The sequence below is a fragment of the Bufo gargarizans genome, chromosome 4, assembly GCF_014858855.1.
Source record: "Bufo gargarizans isolate SCDJY-AF-19 chromosome 4, ASM1485885v1, whole genome shotgun sequence".
In the NCBI taxonomy this organism is placed as follows: Eukaryota; Metazoa; Chordata; class Amphibia; order Anura; family Bufonidae; genus Bufo; species Bufo gargarizans.
In genome coordinates, this window is record NC_058083.1 from 494529325 (window position 1) to 494546503 (window position 17179).

Here is a 17179-nt window from a genome sequence, read left to right on the forward strand (position 1 = left end):
AAAATAAAATAGACATATTTGGTATTGCCGCGTCCGCATATTTGGTAAAGCCATTTTAGTCACCTTACATCACAAAAAGTGCAACACATGTGATCAAAAAGGCGTATGTCCCATTAAATGGTACCAATAAAAACTGTCACCTCATCCCCGCAAAAAATGAGCCCCTACATAAAAAATCTCTCAAAAAATAAAAAAAATATAGCTCTCAGAACATGGACACATTAAAACATAATTTTTTTGTTTCAAAAATACTATTATTGTGTAAAACTTAAATAAATAAGAAAAAGTATACATAGTTGGTATCGCCACGTCTGTAACAATCTGCTCTATAAAAATGTCACTTGACCGTACCCCTCAGGTGAACGCTGTAATAATAAATAAATAAATAAAAACTGTGCTAAAACAACCTATTTTTACTCACCTTGCTCCATAAAGTGTTATAATGAATGATCAAAAAATCATATGTACCCAAAAATAGTACCAATAAAACTGGCACCTTATCCCCTAGTTTCCAAATGGGGTCACTTCTTGGGAATTTCTACTGTAAGGGTGCATCAGGGGGGCTTCAAATGGGACATGGCATCTAAAAACCATGTGGAGTTCCTTTTCTTCTGCGCCCTGCCGTGTGCCCATACATCAGTTTACGTCCACATGTGGGGTGTTTCTGTAAACCGCAGAATCTGGGTATTAAATATTAAGTTTTGTTTGGCTGTTAACCATCGATGTGTTAAAGAAAAAAATGGAATTAAAATGGAAAATCTGCCCAAAAAGTGAAATTAAAAAATTTGATCTCCATTTTCCTTTAATTCTTGTGGAACACCTAAAGGGTTAACAAAGCTTGTAAATCGGTTTTAAGTAGCTTGAGGGGTGTAGTTTCTACAATGGGGTTATTAATGGGGATGTCCACTATGTAGGCCCCACAAAGTGACCTCAGACCTGAACTGGTCCTTAAAAAGTGGGTTTTTGCAATTTTCTTAAAATTTTGAGAATTGCTTCTAAACTTTTAAGCCTCCTAACGTTCTAAAAAAATAAAATGACATTTCCAAAATGATGCCAACATAAAGTAGACATATGGGGAATTTTAAGTAATAATATTTTATGAGGTATCACTTTCTGTTTTAAAAAGCAAAGAAATTGAAATTTAGAAAATTGCTAATTTTTCTAAATTTTTGGTAAATTTAGGATTTTTTTCATAAATAAAGGTGAAATATATTGACTCAAATGTATGACTATCATGAAGTACAATATGTCACGAGAAAACAATCTCTGAATGACTTGGATAAGTAAAGGCGTTCCAAAGTTATTACCACATAAAGTGAGATATGTCAGTTTTGCAAAATTAGGCCTGGTCAGGAAGGGGGCAAATGGCCCAGATGGGAAGTGGTTAAAGGGTTTGTCACTTCAGCAAATGGCATTTATCATGTAGACAGAGTTAATACAAGGCACTTACTAATGTATTGTGATTGTCCATATTGCCTCCTTTGCTGGCTGGATTCATTTTTCCATCACATTATGCGCTGCTTGTTTCCATGGTTATGGCCACCTTGCAATCCAGCAGCGGTGGTTGTGCTTGCACACTATAGGAAAAAGTGCTGGCCTCTTGGGTAGCTGGGACCGTGGGAACTCACATAGGCTGGTGTTTTTTCCTAATAGTGTGAAAGTACGACCACCACTGATGGATTGCAGGGTGGTCATAACCATGGAAACTAGCAGTGTATAATGTGATGGAAAAATGAATCCAGCCAGCAAAGGAGGCAACATGGATAATCAAAATACATTAGTAAGTGCCTTGTATTAACTTTCTCTATAAGATAAATGATATTTGCTGAAGTGACACAACCCCTTGAAGCTCTTGTCTCTTTCTGATATAACCTGATATTGGGGACGGGGAATTATATCTGGGTGCGCTCATTTTACTGGACACTTGCTGAAATAAATCCATAATAAATAATGTTCATATTCACTAAAGCGTTTGCGCTTTTTTTAGATTTCCTGAAGACACTTTGCCCGCTGCAGTGATATATGCTTGCGATGGGAGCTCTTTGGTTAATAAAACTAATATTTGCTTTGTATGGATCAGTGATTATTCTTGTTTAATGCAAGCGTCTGTATTCTGCCGCAGAGGAAATAATAGGTCTCCGTCTTTACAAGTGCCACCTGCTAGTGTACAGGTGCAGAACACTGGGGCTGAGGACACAATAATGGTAAAATACAGGGAGAGGACAGGAAGGTTAAAAAATAAAATAAAATAGCATAGTAAACAAGTCGAGGGATTGTCTCTTTCGGTTGCTCGCTCTCCGGCTTGTGCTCTCCTCTCGTCATGTGACTGTATCCTATGGTCCTGGCACATTGTAAAGCCTGTTAATGTGATAGAACGGCCGTGTGTGGTCTCTATTAGCAGTGTTCATGTTAGGTCGACACCTGTTCCACATCATTCGTGACAAACACTAGAAATCCTGACTGGGAGAGAAATCATTTTATAAGGGTTTTGTGTGTTCTCTAATGGGTTAGTAAAAATATGCTATTTTTCTAATTTCTGTGCATGATTATAGGGGCCGCGATCTCGCCTCTTCTTAACAGCATCTACAAACCACAGACAAAATAGCGTGTTCTAGGCATGATCTGTGACCAGCACAGGGGTCATTTTGCAGACAGGAGGAGTGAATAAACTGTAACCATAGGTGTTATCTAGAGGAAGGTGTTATCTGGCATTGCAATTCTACCTGTGATAATCAGATGACTACTAAAAAGTGATCGCTGGAGGGCAGCAAGCATCAGTCTGTTATCATGCAAAAACTGCAGGATTTTAAGATTTTTTGAAAATATTTACAGTACTTTGCAAGCGTTTTAAGCAGATGTGGACAAATGCTGTAAAGAAAGAATGCTTTAAAAATAGAAGCAATAATAGGCTTACTTTGATGAATGAACAAAACAGCCTCAGTTCTTCTAGAGTTTTTGAAGGAACTCGGCATGGAGGTTGTTCCAAACATCTTGGAGAGCTTACAACAGATCTTCTGTGTATGTAGGCTTGTTCAAATCCTACATCACTTTAAGGGCTCCTTGTTCTTCTCTATTCTGAAAATGGCAGTATGTTTGGGGTTGTTGAAAACAAAGGGCTGCAGAATAAATTTGGAGCCAATCAGATGCCTCCCTGATGGTATTGCAAGACGAATAAGACTACTTTGACACCTGAGGCGTGTATTACGGCAGGCTGTTCCAGCAGAGAACAGTCTATCAGAATTCTCGGGATCCGGCACTGCCGGATGCAAGCATAATACCCGTCGGCCCCATTTGTAAAATGGGGTCCAGCAAAGATCTGGCCGCATTCTGACAAAAATGATGAGAATTGGCTGGACACAAACCGTTGCATGCTGTGTGTCTAAGTTCCTCAACGTTGCCCATTTCTATGTGATTGCTCAAAAGAGCTTGAACAGCACATCTAGAAACCCCAGTCTGCTTTGAAAGCTTTGCCTGGGAGAGACCTCTCTGATGCAGTATAACTACCTTGTGTCTTGTTGCAATGCTTAGTCTTGCCATGGTGTATGATCTGTGACATGAAACTTCCATAACCTCAACTTTGTAGCAGAGTTTGGCTGCTCCTTACCTAGTTTTAAAGGAACTCTGTCATCAAATTTTATCTGCCAGTTAAAAACAGATAGCAGCACATCCCTTTTTTCTAATCTGATTTTGTTTTCTGATTGTAGAGCTGTTGTTAACATAATTTACAAAGCATAAAAATTGCTTTATGGCAGATACATGGTCCATAGACACAATGGTCTGAGGGGACCTTGACTTCTATGGGAGAGTATTTTAGGCATGCTCTGTACCATGTGTTTGGTATAATTGGTTAAAGTGTACCTAACTTTTGAAGAAGTTTTATTATGAACTACACTAAATGCCATAAAATAAATTTTTGTAATATACCTTTTTTTTTATTATTTTACTTACAAAAAAACGGGCACCCACAGTTCAAGTGTCTATAGTGTTTTTGGAATCCTTACCCTTGTTCACCACTACCATGTCAGCAGTGTACGGGTGTATGGATTTCACTGTGGGGCCACAGTGAGCGCTGTACTTGCTTCTGCCAACTCCATTCTGCTAAAACCTGGCATAACACATCAGATGTGCTATGCCAGGCTTCTAAAACGCTATAGACAACTGAACCTTGTGTGCCTATTCTGTAAGTACAATCGGGGAAAAAATAAAGTTTATAACAAAAATAAATATTATGGCATTTAGAATAGTTTTTACACTTCTTCAGAAAGTTAGGTACATTTTAATCCTACAAAAACTGTCTATAATTCTACAAAATCCCTGACTTTATGCAAGTGTACCTAGAAGAACTGATGCTGCTTTGAAGGCAAAGGGTGGTGACACCAAATATATATTGGATTATTAGATTTCTCTTTTGTTTATTCACTTTGCATTTTGTTCATTTATAAAAGGAATAAACTATCAGCTCTTCTATTTTTGAAAGTATTCTTACTTTGCAGCATTTTTTAATGCCTAAAACTCTTGTACTGTACTGTTGATGGTGAATAAAAAAAATTAAAATAACCACCAAAAATTCCTTAAAATTAGAGACAAGTGAATTTATCCAAAATTCGATTAGGCTGCTTCTCTGAATTAAAAAATAAAAATCGCTTTGTGACGAATTACTTTGTCAAGAAGCACATTTTTTTTATAAGTAGTGGGTGCAGTGACAGGGAGCTGCGATAGCGCTGCTCCCCATCATTCTACCCCTCGGATGCTGCGTTCATACATGAATGCAGCATCTGAGAGCAAAAACTGTGTAAAATTTACAGACAAAAAAAAATCATACTTATGGCCTCCATTTGCTCACGATGGGCCAGCTGCCACCATCTTGCCTAAAGATCTGAAGATCTGGTGCGAAATCTCACACGGCCCGAGATGACGTCGTCACGTCGGCAGGCGTGGGGACGTCATACGTCACCACGCACGGGATTTCGGCCGAGATCTTCAATCAAGATGGAGGTGGCTGGCCCATTGTGAGCAAATGAAGGAGGTAAGTATGATTTTTTATTTTTTTACGTATTTTCAGGTTAAATTGATTCACTACCACTAGGCACAAAGTTGAATAATTTGAATTTATCCTGAAATTTGTATCGAATTCCACTTTGTTGGATTCAATTCACTCAACTCTACTTCTAATATTTTCAACACAAAAACTTGATTTAAATAATAAATCATTTTCAAATGGCATAGTCCCTTTATTGACAAGACACAGAGGATAGGGAAAGTGGAGGGGGTGGGTCCTACTTGTATCTTATTGGACCTTCATGTGTCTAAAGTTGCCATGTAGCCCTGGTCTTTACTGCTGAGGTTGGTTGAATAATTCCTGCTTCTCTGGTCTGAAAATTGAATCCTCAAATTATTTATGATAGTTTTTAGTTTTTTTTGTTTTTTTTTTGTCCTCTAACTTAGTAACAAATGAAGTAAAAGAAAGTATAAAAAATAAAGATTTCCCAAAATTGATGTTAATAAACTGTCAATCAAATTTTGTTTCAAATCAGTCCTACAATGAAGATCACCATCAATCTTGAGGACAATGGAGCGATGCTCAGCAAAATATGTCATAGAAGTCTAATTCATGGATGTCCATCAGCTGCAACCTTTTTGGGCTGAAAGGATGACTGAGCGCCATGCATGCAAGGTTCCCACTATTAAAATCAACGGCATTAATTATTTTGGAAATAATTTTAATATGCTTTTGACCGAACTTACAATTTATTTATTTTTTAAACCACAAAAGCAGGACATCAAATGTTAAAGAGGTGACCAAGAACCCCAGTATTAATTCTAAAGATCTGCAGACATCTTTTTTTTATAGGCATCTTAGGTTTTTGTTCCTGTAACTGTACATTCATGACCCCCCTATGAAAATGTAAACCAAGACCTATTTCCTTAGACTATAGCGGGTCCAACATAAGGAGAAAGTTCTTTCAGCATACATCAGGGTGCTATTACATTGAGAGTCAATGGTAGACACATGCATCTGTATGGAACATCGTTGCTTAAACTGAAGCCATACACTTATAGACTACAACTATAGTCTGTGCTAGAGTATTTAAGGAACCTGTGATACATACCCAATCACTGGATGCCATTTTGGAACACAGTCATCATTTATGATATACTATACCATTCACATGTCTAATTAAAAATATGTATAACATGACAAGCGTTTATAACATGCTGTCTCTTATCAAGAAGACCTGTGATCTAGCAGAACACGGATAACCAAAAGCAAATCCAGATGTGCTCGAAAACCAGATGTCTCCATCACACACATGCATTAGTGTCATCACTGTCCAGAACAATGTGCTGCCTTACTTTACCTCGCCGCCCTCTGCCTGCACCATTATTAGCTGTTATCCCTCTCATCAAATCTGCCAGGTGCAATGATGAATTCCTTCTATCTAATGAATGGCTTTTATTGCCACATATTAACACCAGATCCATTTCACAAAGGGCCGGAGAATATCCTATTAAAGCGGAATTTTTCATCTCTTGAAAACTGAGATAAAACCGTACCCAGTGTAATGCAATCTACCTACAGCTTAAACAACAAACAGAAACAGCACCGTATACACATCCAGATGTTGGGCTTTAAAGGGGCTGTCCTCCTGGTAATATTTCTTATTTAAAAAAAGAGGGGTGAGAAGAAATTGATCCCAAATCACTGGTCACCCATGGTCTCTACTTCCTGTTCCCTCTCGACACACAGGAAATGACCATAGCCAATCACTGGCCACAGTGGTCATTCAATGTATATTGGAAGGGACCAGGAAGTCGAGACCAGTTGGGACCTGGAAGATAGCAGAATGGGAGTATTACTTCTTTCGTTTCTTTATGCCATTCCAACCTTTTTTAAGAAAATGTTACTGGCCCAACAACCCTCCAAACTAGAGTAAGTGGTGCTGAGTCCAATTATGTAATTTTCTATTTTCATACTCATTTGCATTCTGATGCTATGCTCCCATCCAACCAGCAGTAAGATATATTGAGAGGACTCCTGGGCTCACACACATTATGGAGAGGAGTCAAGAGGTCCTCTCAATGCATTTTACTGCTAGTTTGTCGGAGCACAGTGTCGGAATGCAAGTGAGTATGAAGATAAAAAATTAAAAAAAATCGGACTCAGCATCACTTACACTATACATTTATTTTAGTTTGGAGGGTGTTTCAGAGCTGACAGATTCCATTTAAACTCTAGAAAGTAACACCAATCTATCTTTTTATCTTTTATCAAGTAATAAGGTAAATAGGTAAATCGGAAACGCCGTTTTCTCAAAGCTGTGGGTTCAGGAGTTTATCAGAGCAGTCCTTGAGCTTTGTTGTTCTCATTGCCCCGTACATATAAAAGTCAGCTGAACCCACCAAATTCAGGAGGAGCGATTGACAATCATATGTGATAGAAGACTGCCTAACTATCCCCATAGTTGGACTGGCCCACCGGAGTACCAGAGGATCCTCTCATAGGCACAGTGTAATAAACTTACTTGTCCGGGCTCCATTGCCAGTGATAGTCTTGTTTAGGTCACTAGCTAGATACCTTGTTCCCTGCATTATCGTACTGATTCCTCTGTGCTTTTGATCTGGGCTCATCTTCTGACCACCCCCTGTCTCTAATTTGGTATTGTGTAGCCTGTCTGGTTCTGACCCATTTCCGTATGATGCTTTGGTGTTTGTTTGTCTGTTGGTGTTTGGCCATCTCTGCACTTATTTAGAGTAGGGACCATCGTCCAGTTGCGGTTCTGCTAAGTAGGGCTTATATCACAGGTGTAGCTAGGCTTTCCAGCACCCGAGACAAGGATTTTGCATGGTGCCCCCACACTTGCCAGTCAAATGTAGATAAAGATGGAAAAGTTCAGCAGCGCGCATAGCATGACACAGCAAATTTTTGTTTACACTAAGCCACTCCTCTAACTCTACCCAATGCATAACTGTACTCACGCTGTCCCACTTACCTAATAAAATCTATCATAGGGTACATGGTGGTACCAATACACCAAGCAATAAATGAAAGAACCAACTGGTCCTACCACATCCAGAGATTCTCTGGTGTGTCAGCGTGATGTCCACTGGATCCGGAACAAGGTTCTGTGGTGATAGAGCAAAAATAACAATCACATAAGGAAGGGATGGTAACTGTCCCTGTTAAATATCTCGGAGAGAGTGCTGTGCTGATCCTGTAAGACCGAGCCATCCCAATGTATAACAGCGTGATCTAGGGCACTGCTTTTCCCTTAGTACCACACATGTCCACTTGCCTGCTTCACAGTAGTTATGCCCACATTGTTCCTCCTTTACAGTATAAATTCCCACATTGTGCCCCCTCACTGCAGTTTTGCCCACATTATGCCCCCTTACAGTAGTTATGTCCTCCTTGTGGCCACTTCACAGTAGTTATGCCCACCTTTGTGCCCCCTCACAGTAATTATTTCCACCTTTGTGCCCCCTCACAGTAGTTATGCCCTTCTTTTGTGCCCTTTCAAAGTAGTTGTGTTCTTCTTGTAGCCCCTTCACAGTAGTAATGTCCCCTTTGTGCAACTCCCCCCCCCAAACACACACACCCCCACTGTGGTTATATTGTCCTTGTGCCTTCCTTTGGCGCCTAGTGCCCTCTCCAGCTGCATAAAAAACACTAATACTTACCTGTTTCCCTGCTTTCCCCAGCAGCAGCCCTCACACACACATTGTGCAGTAGGCTGATTCCCGGGCTTTCACCGCTCCTCCCACATAGCAAGCAGCGTGATGTGCAGCCAGAACAGTGAAGCAGGGAGCAGAGGGCTCCCTGTTTCACTATGTAAACAAACTGCCTTGGTGCGCTTTCCCTCAAGCCTCTGCTCCTAGGGGGGGACGTGCCCTGCCTGCCCTCCACCATGCTACGCCCTTGCTTATGCTGCAAGTAGGTAGGGAAGTGGGCTTGGTTCTAGGTTAGGGTTCACTGTCCTTGTCTGTCACTACCTGTAGGCATTACACACAGGGTCTTATACTACAGTGGGCTCCAGATTTCTAGGAGAAACAAAACATTTGGCGCTGGCTTTGAAGTTTGAACAATTCACTTGCCACTAGGGTCCATTTCTTTTATTTAAAACGTATTCAACTTTATTAATGATGTTGGACTTGGGCCCCAAGAATAATTTTCTCTGTTGGACCCAAGAAACCCCAGTCTGACACTGACTATGGCCAACAGATGATGTTCTAAGGCAAGATACACTTGTGTTTGAGGCTACCTACAGAAACGACCCTCTGCCACATAATAAAACACAAGTAACATAAATGAAGCATGGCAGGTAGGGGCCCCAGGTCCAGATTTTGCATTGGGGCACAATATCTTCACACTCTGTCTCTGTATAAAATGAATGGTAAGGGTTTATTTCTTGGTTAAATACCAAGTCCTCTAATAGACCTCTATTGCTCCCAACTGTTCCTCTCATCATTGCTTTATGAGGTCTGGTTAAAATTCTTCGGAGGATGCACACCTCATTGAACGAGTGTAGGACCAAGTAAAATTTCTGGAAAAGGTATCAGTCTCAGCGTTTGGGCCAGAGATGGAGAAGTTTTGGATGTAGGAAGGTTTGGTGAGTAGGTGATGGCTTCATTATTCACATGTACTCTTTGGAATTGTTTTCTGTGTTCGACTTGATTTTGAAACTTTATTGTGCAATAAATATGTGAAAAGGCGACTGGTGTCACTGACTTGTGTGGGATGCTCTGACCCGGAGCCATGTTAGCATATGTAGAACCTATAAAACTGAAAAAAACAAAGATGAGGTGTTATTGCTTAATTACTGCATATGGTATACGCAAAAGAAGCGAGTAGTTCAATTGTTCAATTTTATGGAGTTTATTGGTATTGTAATTGTGTAGTATACAAAGAAAAATAAATGCTCATCTAGTCAAAAAGTTGAAGCTGAAAATGATGCAGACATTGATGTAAGAGAACACTCAACTATTGAACAGTATTTCAGTTAAAATATACATAAAAAGTTGAGGATTGGGGAGTACTATATCTCTCTCGGCTCCCTCATGACCCCCCCATATACAGTTGCAAGAAAATGAGCCTTGAAAATGAGCCATCCGTAACATTTACTGACCTGCGATCCCTGTGATAATAAGTCATGTAGCAGCCGGCTCAGCATTAGATTGCATAGAAAGGGGGAATATAAATGTAATTTTAACTCCTAAGACTCCTGTGCCCAGCCTTCTGTCTCCCAGGGAAGCATGAGTCAGAAGCACAGCATCTGCACAGCCCGTCTTTTCTAATGGACGGATGGCCCTTAGCAACGCTCTTTTGAAGACTGCTGCTACGGGCCATTTCAGCCCCAGTTTTCTACCAAAAATAAACATTTTGGCTAAATAAAGTCTATTGCAAAATTGTTACCTATCACTTGCCCTACACTTTAGCAAAAAATAAATAAAAAATATGATAGTTATCCTTTAAAGAAAAAAAATTACTGCTCAGGCATAGTCACTTTATAGGAAGAAAAAAGGGAAAAAAAGGGAAGTTTATTCAACCACTCAAGGATCTGGAAAAATCCCCAGGTGTGTGAAAGTCGGCGCCAACAGTGGTGGTACAGGGTGGTACTGTAGGTCCGAGTAGCGCAAGGAAGGCAGCTAAAGAAGTGTCCAATGAAGGCACTCTATGTAAAAATGAGATACGCAAGGGGAGAAGGTCAATTAAACGGAGTTCAACTGACCAAGGGAGATGGAGAAACGTACGAAAGCGCCAATCCAAGCTGAGAGTGGGTGGAGAATGTAATGTCTCGGTGGTACAGTAGTAAACAATAAAAAAAAAAAAAAAATAAAAAAAAAAAAAAAGTACAGGGAAGATTAAAACAGACAGACAGACAAAGGTCACTTCCCGCAACGGTATCAGCAGGAGATTAAAAACAAGAACTAAAAGCATGAGATAAAATGGATGGGAAACATCCAGTGAGGCACTTACTTCACTGGGGGGTCGTCAGCAGGAAAAACACATGACACCTGTGACGGTTTTCCCCTGGCCATGATTGTGTGTAGAATCTCAGTGAATGATTGCAGCGAGGCACAGCGCTTAACAAATCACAAATCACCTTTATTGTACAATATATGGCTCAACACGTTTTGGGGATCAAGGTTTCCCCTTCATCAGGAGCAAGAAAGATACAGTGGTACTGTTGGCATGTCAGGTCTATAAATACACAGATCAATTAAGAATTTGGCGCAAAAAAGACCGAAACCGGAAGTGGTGGGGTGTCACTTCCGGTCGGTGGAACACAGACTGCGTTCCAAAGGGCGGAAATAGAGTGATCAAATGAGACAAGATATAATAAAGAAATAATAAAGTGCAGTAAAATAAAGTTAGGGTATAATCTAGTGGAGCGCTTGTAGTTGAATGTGCGGGCTATGGGGACGTGGCAGAGGACAAGTCTTATTGCGGAGGGATGTAGCGATCCGATGCACTTCCTCCCCGTGGAACGCACGTTCGGGGGGCGGGGTTTACTGGTGGTTCTGTGCTCATGTCTCTATCTGGCAGCATGGAGGGGCCGGTGGGTGTGTGAAGCACTGCCTGTGTGATCATGTGATATTGGTCACATGACTGGGATAGGTGCCGAGTGTACTTATGGGAAACTGATGTGTGAAGCATTTAGCATGCTGTGGATGGTGGCAAGTAATAGATATACATACAAATACATAAAAATGATCGGTATAATGAATCATAAGGTCCAGTAGATACATAGCGGGGGATAAGATACCTGATCTGAAACCCTGATATACAGATAGAATGGACAATAGAAGATAAGATAAGATGCCTTTATTGTCACTGTACAATACTGTGGCAAACATCGCCCCTTATCGAATGTCTTTCTTGTCTGTACCTCTCCCCCCCCCCCCCCTCAACCTCCCATCAGCCCTTGCTATTGTCTGACCCCACCTCTCCTTGTACCATAGTAATCTATGTATTGTATGTAAATGAGGCTGTTGGAGGTTTGAAAGCAGGTGCACATGCCTAGTAAAGTCAGTTGACTCCCAAACTGTGTGTCGTCCAGTCACTGGGGAAATTGTCTCTTGAATATTGACCTGTTTCTTCAGCTACAAGGGGATTTAAGTGAAGATATTGAGGGTATATCTTCAAGCTCCGCAACAATTGGTGGCAGCGGTGGGATTCAAACCGCACAGCAAAGCAGCAGTTCGTTGAAACAGCCATTCGGATATACCGGAGTTCAAGAATATGTGCAGTCATTCGAACGAACGGTGAATGGAGACGAATTATGCAACATTGAAACGAACTACGTTAAAGGAATTATTGGAAGCAAGGGGAAGAAAAGCCAGCAACAAAACCAAAGCTACTCTTGTGGCCGAACTCATGGAGGGGGACAGAGCGACCACTGCGGCAACTCCACAGGAGACAGAGCCAACGGAATTTGCAAGAGAGCTCAATAGCAGGTTAGCTTTTTACCCAAACACCCCCTCCGTGGAGACACTAGAAAGACTGATAGCAGATGTACACGAGTACATTGTAGCTAAGCAAAACGCTATTCAGCGAGTTGGGGAAAGAGCCCCAGCGCCCACCAGCACTACCCAGGGAAAAGCTAAGATTCCCTACCAAGCTTTTAAAAATTACACAGAAGGAGAAAGTGATATTGACGAATACCTACAGGATTTCGAAAGGTTGTGCCAGCTACACGACATCAGCCCAGCCGACCAAGTACCCCTGCTGGCAGGTAGATTGTCAGGCCGCGCCGCAGAGGCATACCGAACCGTCCCAGACGAAGACATCAGGAATTATCACAAAGTCAAACAAGCCATCCTAGCACGGTATGCCATTACCTCTGAGGCATACCGACTCAAATTCCGGGACATCAAGAAACAAACAAAAGACTCACACACTGAATGGGCACACCAACTACAACGAGCCGCCAAGGGGTGGATGGAAGCGACACGGGTCACCACTATGGAAGAGATGTTTCAGTTAATAGTAATGGAGCAGTTTTTTAATGGACTAACCACAGAACTGCAAAATTGGGTACGAGATCGCAAACCCCGTACCCTACCAGAGGCAGCCAAGCTAGCTGACGAGTTCCAAGACACCAGACGAGACCAACGCACACCACACCGGACCACGTATGGATCTACCACCCCTCTGCCAGCAGTGACTACCTTGGCTCACCCACGACCAGCCGCGAGCCACAACCAGTACCCTCCTAGGTACAATACCCGACCACCGATCCGCTGCCACACCTGCAACCAACAGGGGCACATCCAGAGAGACTGCCCACGTAACCGACCTCGCCAGAACTGGAACTACCAGGGTCCTTCTCCCCCCAATCGGGCTGCAGTACACTGCTGCCAAAGAGAATCTGTGCTCCCAACATCCACAATCACCTCAATAGAAGAGCCTCTGGGGATCCTACACGAGGTAAACCCCATACAAGCCGCCTCAGACAACCGTCAGGGGCACCGCCAGGTGGTACACATGGAGGGGAAGAGTATACAAGGATTACGTGACTCTGGGGCCACGTTAACCCTGGTCCGAAATCATTTGGTGCCTAAGCACACCCTCACCGGAGACTGTGTAGCTGTACGGGTGGCAGGGGGAGCAATTTACAAAGTTCCCACTGCCAAGGTGCATTTGAATTGGGGGGCAGGGCATGGAAACGTGGAGGTGGGAATTATGCAGGATTTGCCCGCTGATGTTATTTTGGGCAACGACTTGGGGGAGCTCACCTCTGCTTTTGTCCCTCAACCAACTATCCAAGAGGCCTACCCGGTTGTTACCCGGCAGCAAGCACGCACCACGGCTCCATCCGATCACTCTGAGGCTCAGGTAAACAATATGCCACACACCCCTCCTATTCTCCCCTGGGATGCCCCCCTGGAATTTGGCAGTGAGGTGGCCCTAGATCCCTCCCTGCAGGTATATAAAGATAGGATTAACAAGGACCAAGGAGGGTTGGAGGGAGAGAGATATGCTTGGGATAAAGGTCTCATATACCGCTATGCAGAGAAGGTAGTAGCAGGGTCCATACCCGTGCCCACTAAGCAGTTAGTGGTACCCCGAAAGTATAGACAAGAGTTGCTGCGCATCGCGCACGATATACCATTATCAGGACATTTAGGAATCAGCCGAACGAAACATCGGCTGACACAGAACTTCTTCTGGCCAGGTATCTCAAAGGATATTAGACAATACTGTCAAACGTGCGATACCTGCCAGAGGGTAGGGAAGAGAGGGGATCGCTATAAAGCCAAACTCAGATCCCTGCCCATAATTGAAGAACCCTTCAGTCGAGTAGCCGTAGACATAATAGGACCCCTAGCGAAACCCAGTCCCTCCGGTAAGAAATACATCTTGACCGTGGTGGACTACGCCACTAGATACCCAGAGGCAGTGGCGTTGACCAATGTACATGCAGAGACTATAGCCGATGCCCTTATGCAAATATTCTCCCGTATGGGATTTCCCCGGGAGATTATATCGGATAGGGGCACCCAGTTCACTGCAGAGGTCACCCACCAACTCTGGAAAGTGTGTGGGGTGAAACCGATCTTAAACTCCGCCTACCACCCCCAGTCCAACGGGCTCTGTGAACGGTTTAACGGAACACTTAAACAGATGATCCGCACGTTCATAGACACTCAAAAAGACTGGGAACGGTTTTTGCCCCACTTGCTCTTTGCCTATAGGGAAGTACCCCAAGAATCCACGGGATTCTCCCCTTTTGAATTATTGTTCGGGAGGAGAGTGAGGGGTCCCTTAGACCTTATCAGAGAACACTGGGAGGGAGGGGTAACTACGAATGGTACCCCTATTGTTCCATACGTGCTGGAGTTTAGGGAACGCTTGGAGGCTCTGACCCAGGCGGTACGTACTAACCTCCAAGCGGCCCAACAACGACAGCGCAGATGGTATGATAAGGGGGCCAGGGACCGCAGCTTTCAGGTCGGGCAGAAGGTGTTAATCCTACGGCCAGTCCCTAATGACAAGCTGCAGGCCTCCTGGCAGGGCCCATACAAGGTGGTGGAGCAAATCTGTGATACCACCTATGTGATCGGCCCGTGCGCTGGAGCAGGGGGCAGACGCATGCTCCATGTGAACATGCTGAAGCCCTACTACGAGCGCATAGAAGAGGTGACTGCTATTTGCGCCTCTGCCGCAGAGGACTTTGACAATTTACCTCTCCCAGACCTCCTAGAGAAAGAGGGCCAGAAAGAGGACCTGGAAGAGGTTCAGTTAGGTGAACGGCTGAGTCCCCAGGAAAGGGCGCAGGTTCATAGTCTAATAAGGGAAAAAGGAACCACTTTTTCTAATATCCCCGGGTACACCCCGTTAGCCACCCACAGAGTAGAAACACCAGGGCAGACCCCTCTCCGCCAACCTCCTTACCGCATACCTGAATCTGTAAAGGATAATATGCGCAAGGAAATTGAAGAAATGCTAAAACTAGGAGTTATAGAGCACTCTGAAAGCCCTTGGGCCTCCCCAGTAGTTCTGGTGCCGAAGCGGGATGGGACTACCCGCTTCTGCGTAGACTACCGGAGGCTTAATGATAAGACCATATCCGATGCCTACCCTATGCCCCGGATAGACGAGCTCCTGGACAAAATGGCCAGGGGCCAATACCTCACCACAATAGATCTTTGTAAGGGGTATTGGCAGATTCCCCTAGCCGAAGACGCCATCCCTAAGTCGGCGTTTGTCACCCCGTTTGGCCTGTACCAGTTTAAGGTCATGCCATTCGGGATGAAAAACGCTCCGGCTACTTTTCAGAGGATGGTGGATCGGCTATTGGATGGGTTCCAGGAGTACGCTTGCGCCTATCTAGATGATATAGCGATCTTCAGCCAGTCCTGGACTGAACACCTGACCCACATAGGAGCCGTACTAGACCGTATTAGGGAGGCAGGATTAACTCTGAAACCCAGTAAGTGCCATATAGGGATGGCAGAAGTCCAATACCTAGGACACCGGGTAGGGAGTGGCCAACAAAAACCTGAACCGGCTAAGGTAGAGGCTGTAGCCAAATGGCCAACCCCTCGGACCAAAACTCAAGTACTGGCATTCCTAGGTACCGCAGGATACTACCGTAAATTTGTACCCAACTACAGTACCCTGGCCAAACCCCTCACCGATTTGACCCGCAAGAATCTTCCTAAGATAGTAGTCTGGACCCCAGAGTGTGAGCAGGCATTCCAGCAACTAAAAACGGCTCTTGTGAATGCACCTGTACTTGCCGCCCCTGATCCAACTAAACGCTTTCTTGTCCACACAGACGCTTCTATGTTTGGATTGGGGGCAGTACTGAGCCAAGTCGGAGAAGATGGCGGCGAGCATCCAGTGGCTTACTTAAGCAGAAAACTTTTACCCCGGGAAGTAAGCTACGCCGCCATAGAAAAAGAATGCCTGGCCGTGGTGTGGGCCCTTAAAAAGCTGCAGCCCTATTTGTATGGACAACCCTTTTCCTTATTCACAGATCACAACCCGCTGGTGTGGCTGAACAGGGTGTCAGGAGACAATGCCAGGCTGCTGCGCTGGAGTTTGGCGCTGCAGCCTTTTGACTTTACCATCCACTACCGCCCTGGGAAGCAAAATGGCAACGCCGACGGGTTATCCAGACAAACTGAACTTGAAAAGTGATCTGTGAGCGCTCCTCCGGACATCCCCAAGCCGATCCGTTGGGATCAGACTGTGTATGCCGGCTTGGTTCTGGGGGAGCATTGTGGCAAACATCGCCCCTTATCGAATGTCTTTCTTGTCTGTACCTCTTCCCCCCCCCCCCCCCTCAACCTCCCATCAGCCCTTGCTATTGTCTGACCCCACCTCTCCTTGTACCATAGTAATCTATGTATTGTATGTAAATGAGGCTGTTGGAGGTTTGAAAGCAGGTGCACATGCCTAGTAAAGTCAGTTGACTCCCAAACTGTGTGTCGTCCAGTCACTGGGGAAATTGTCTCTTGAATATTGACCTGTTTCTTCAGCTACAAGGGGATTTAAGTGAAGATATTGAGGGTATATCTTCAAGCTCCGCAACAAATACAATGTACAATACAATGAAATGTTGTTTGGAGCAATCCTAGATGCCATGGACAGAGGAACAAGAACTGACATTTAAACTAAAGCATTACACTAGAAAAACACAAAACATTGCACTAGAAGGCATTACTATTC

At 43.7% G+C, this 17179-nt stretch overlaps 1 protein-coding gene across 1 annotated transcript; it reads left to right on the forward strand.

The window, feature by feature from the left end:
- Positions 1 to 12050: 12050 nt before the first annotated feature.
- LOC122935008 lies at positions 12051 to 16343 on the forward strand. The gene is made up of 2 exons (XM_044290720.1): positions 12051 to 13837; positions 16284 to 16343. The coding sequence occupies exons 1-2, from the start codon at positions 12269 to 12271 to the stop codon at positions 16314 to 16316; spliced, it is 1602 nt and encodes a 533-aa protein (XP_044146655.1). The 5' UTR covers positions 12051 to 12268; the 3' UTR covers positions 16317 to 16343.
- Positions 16344 to 17179: the final 836 nt, after the last annotated feature.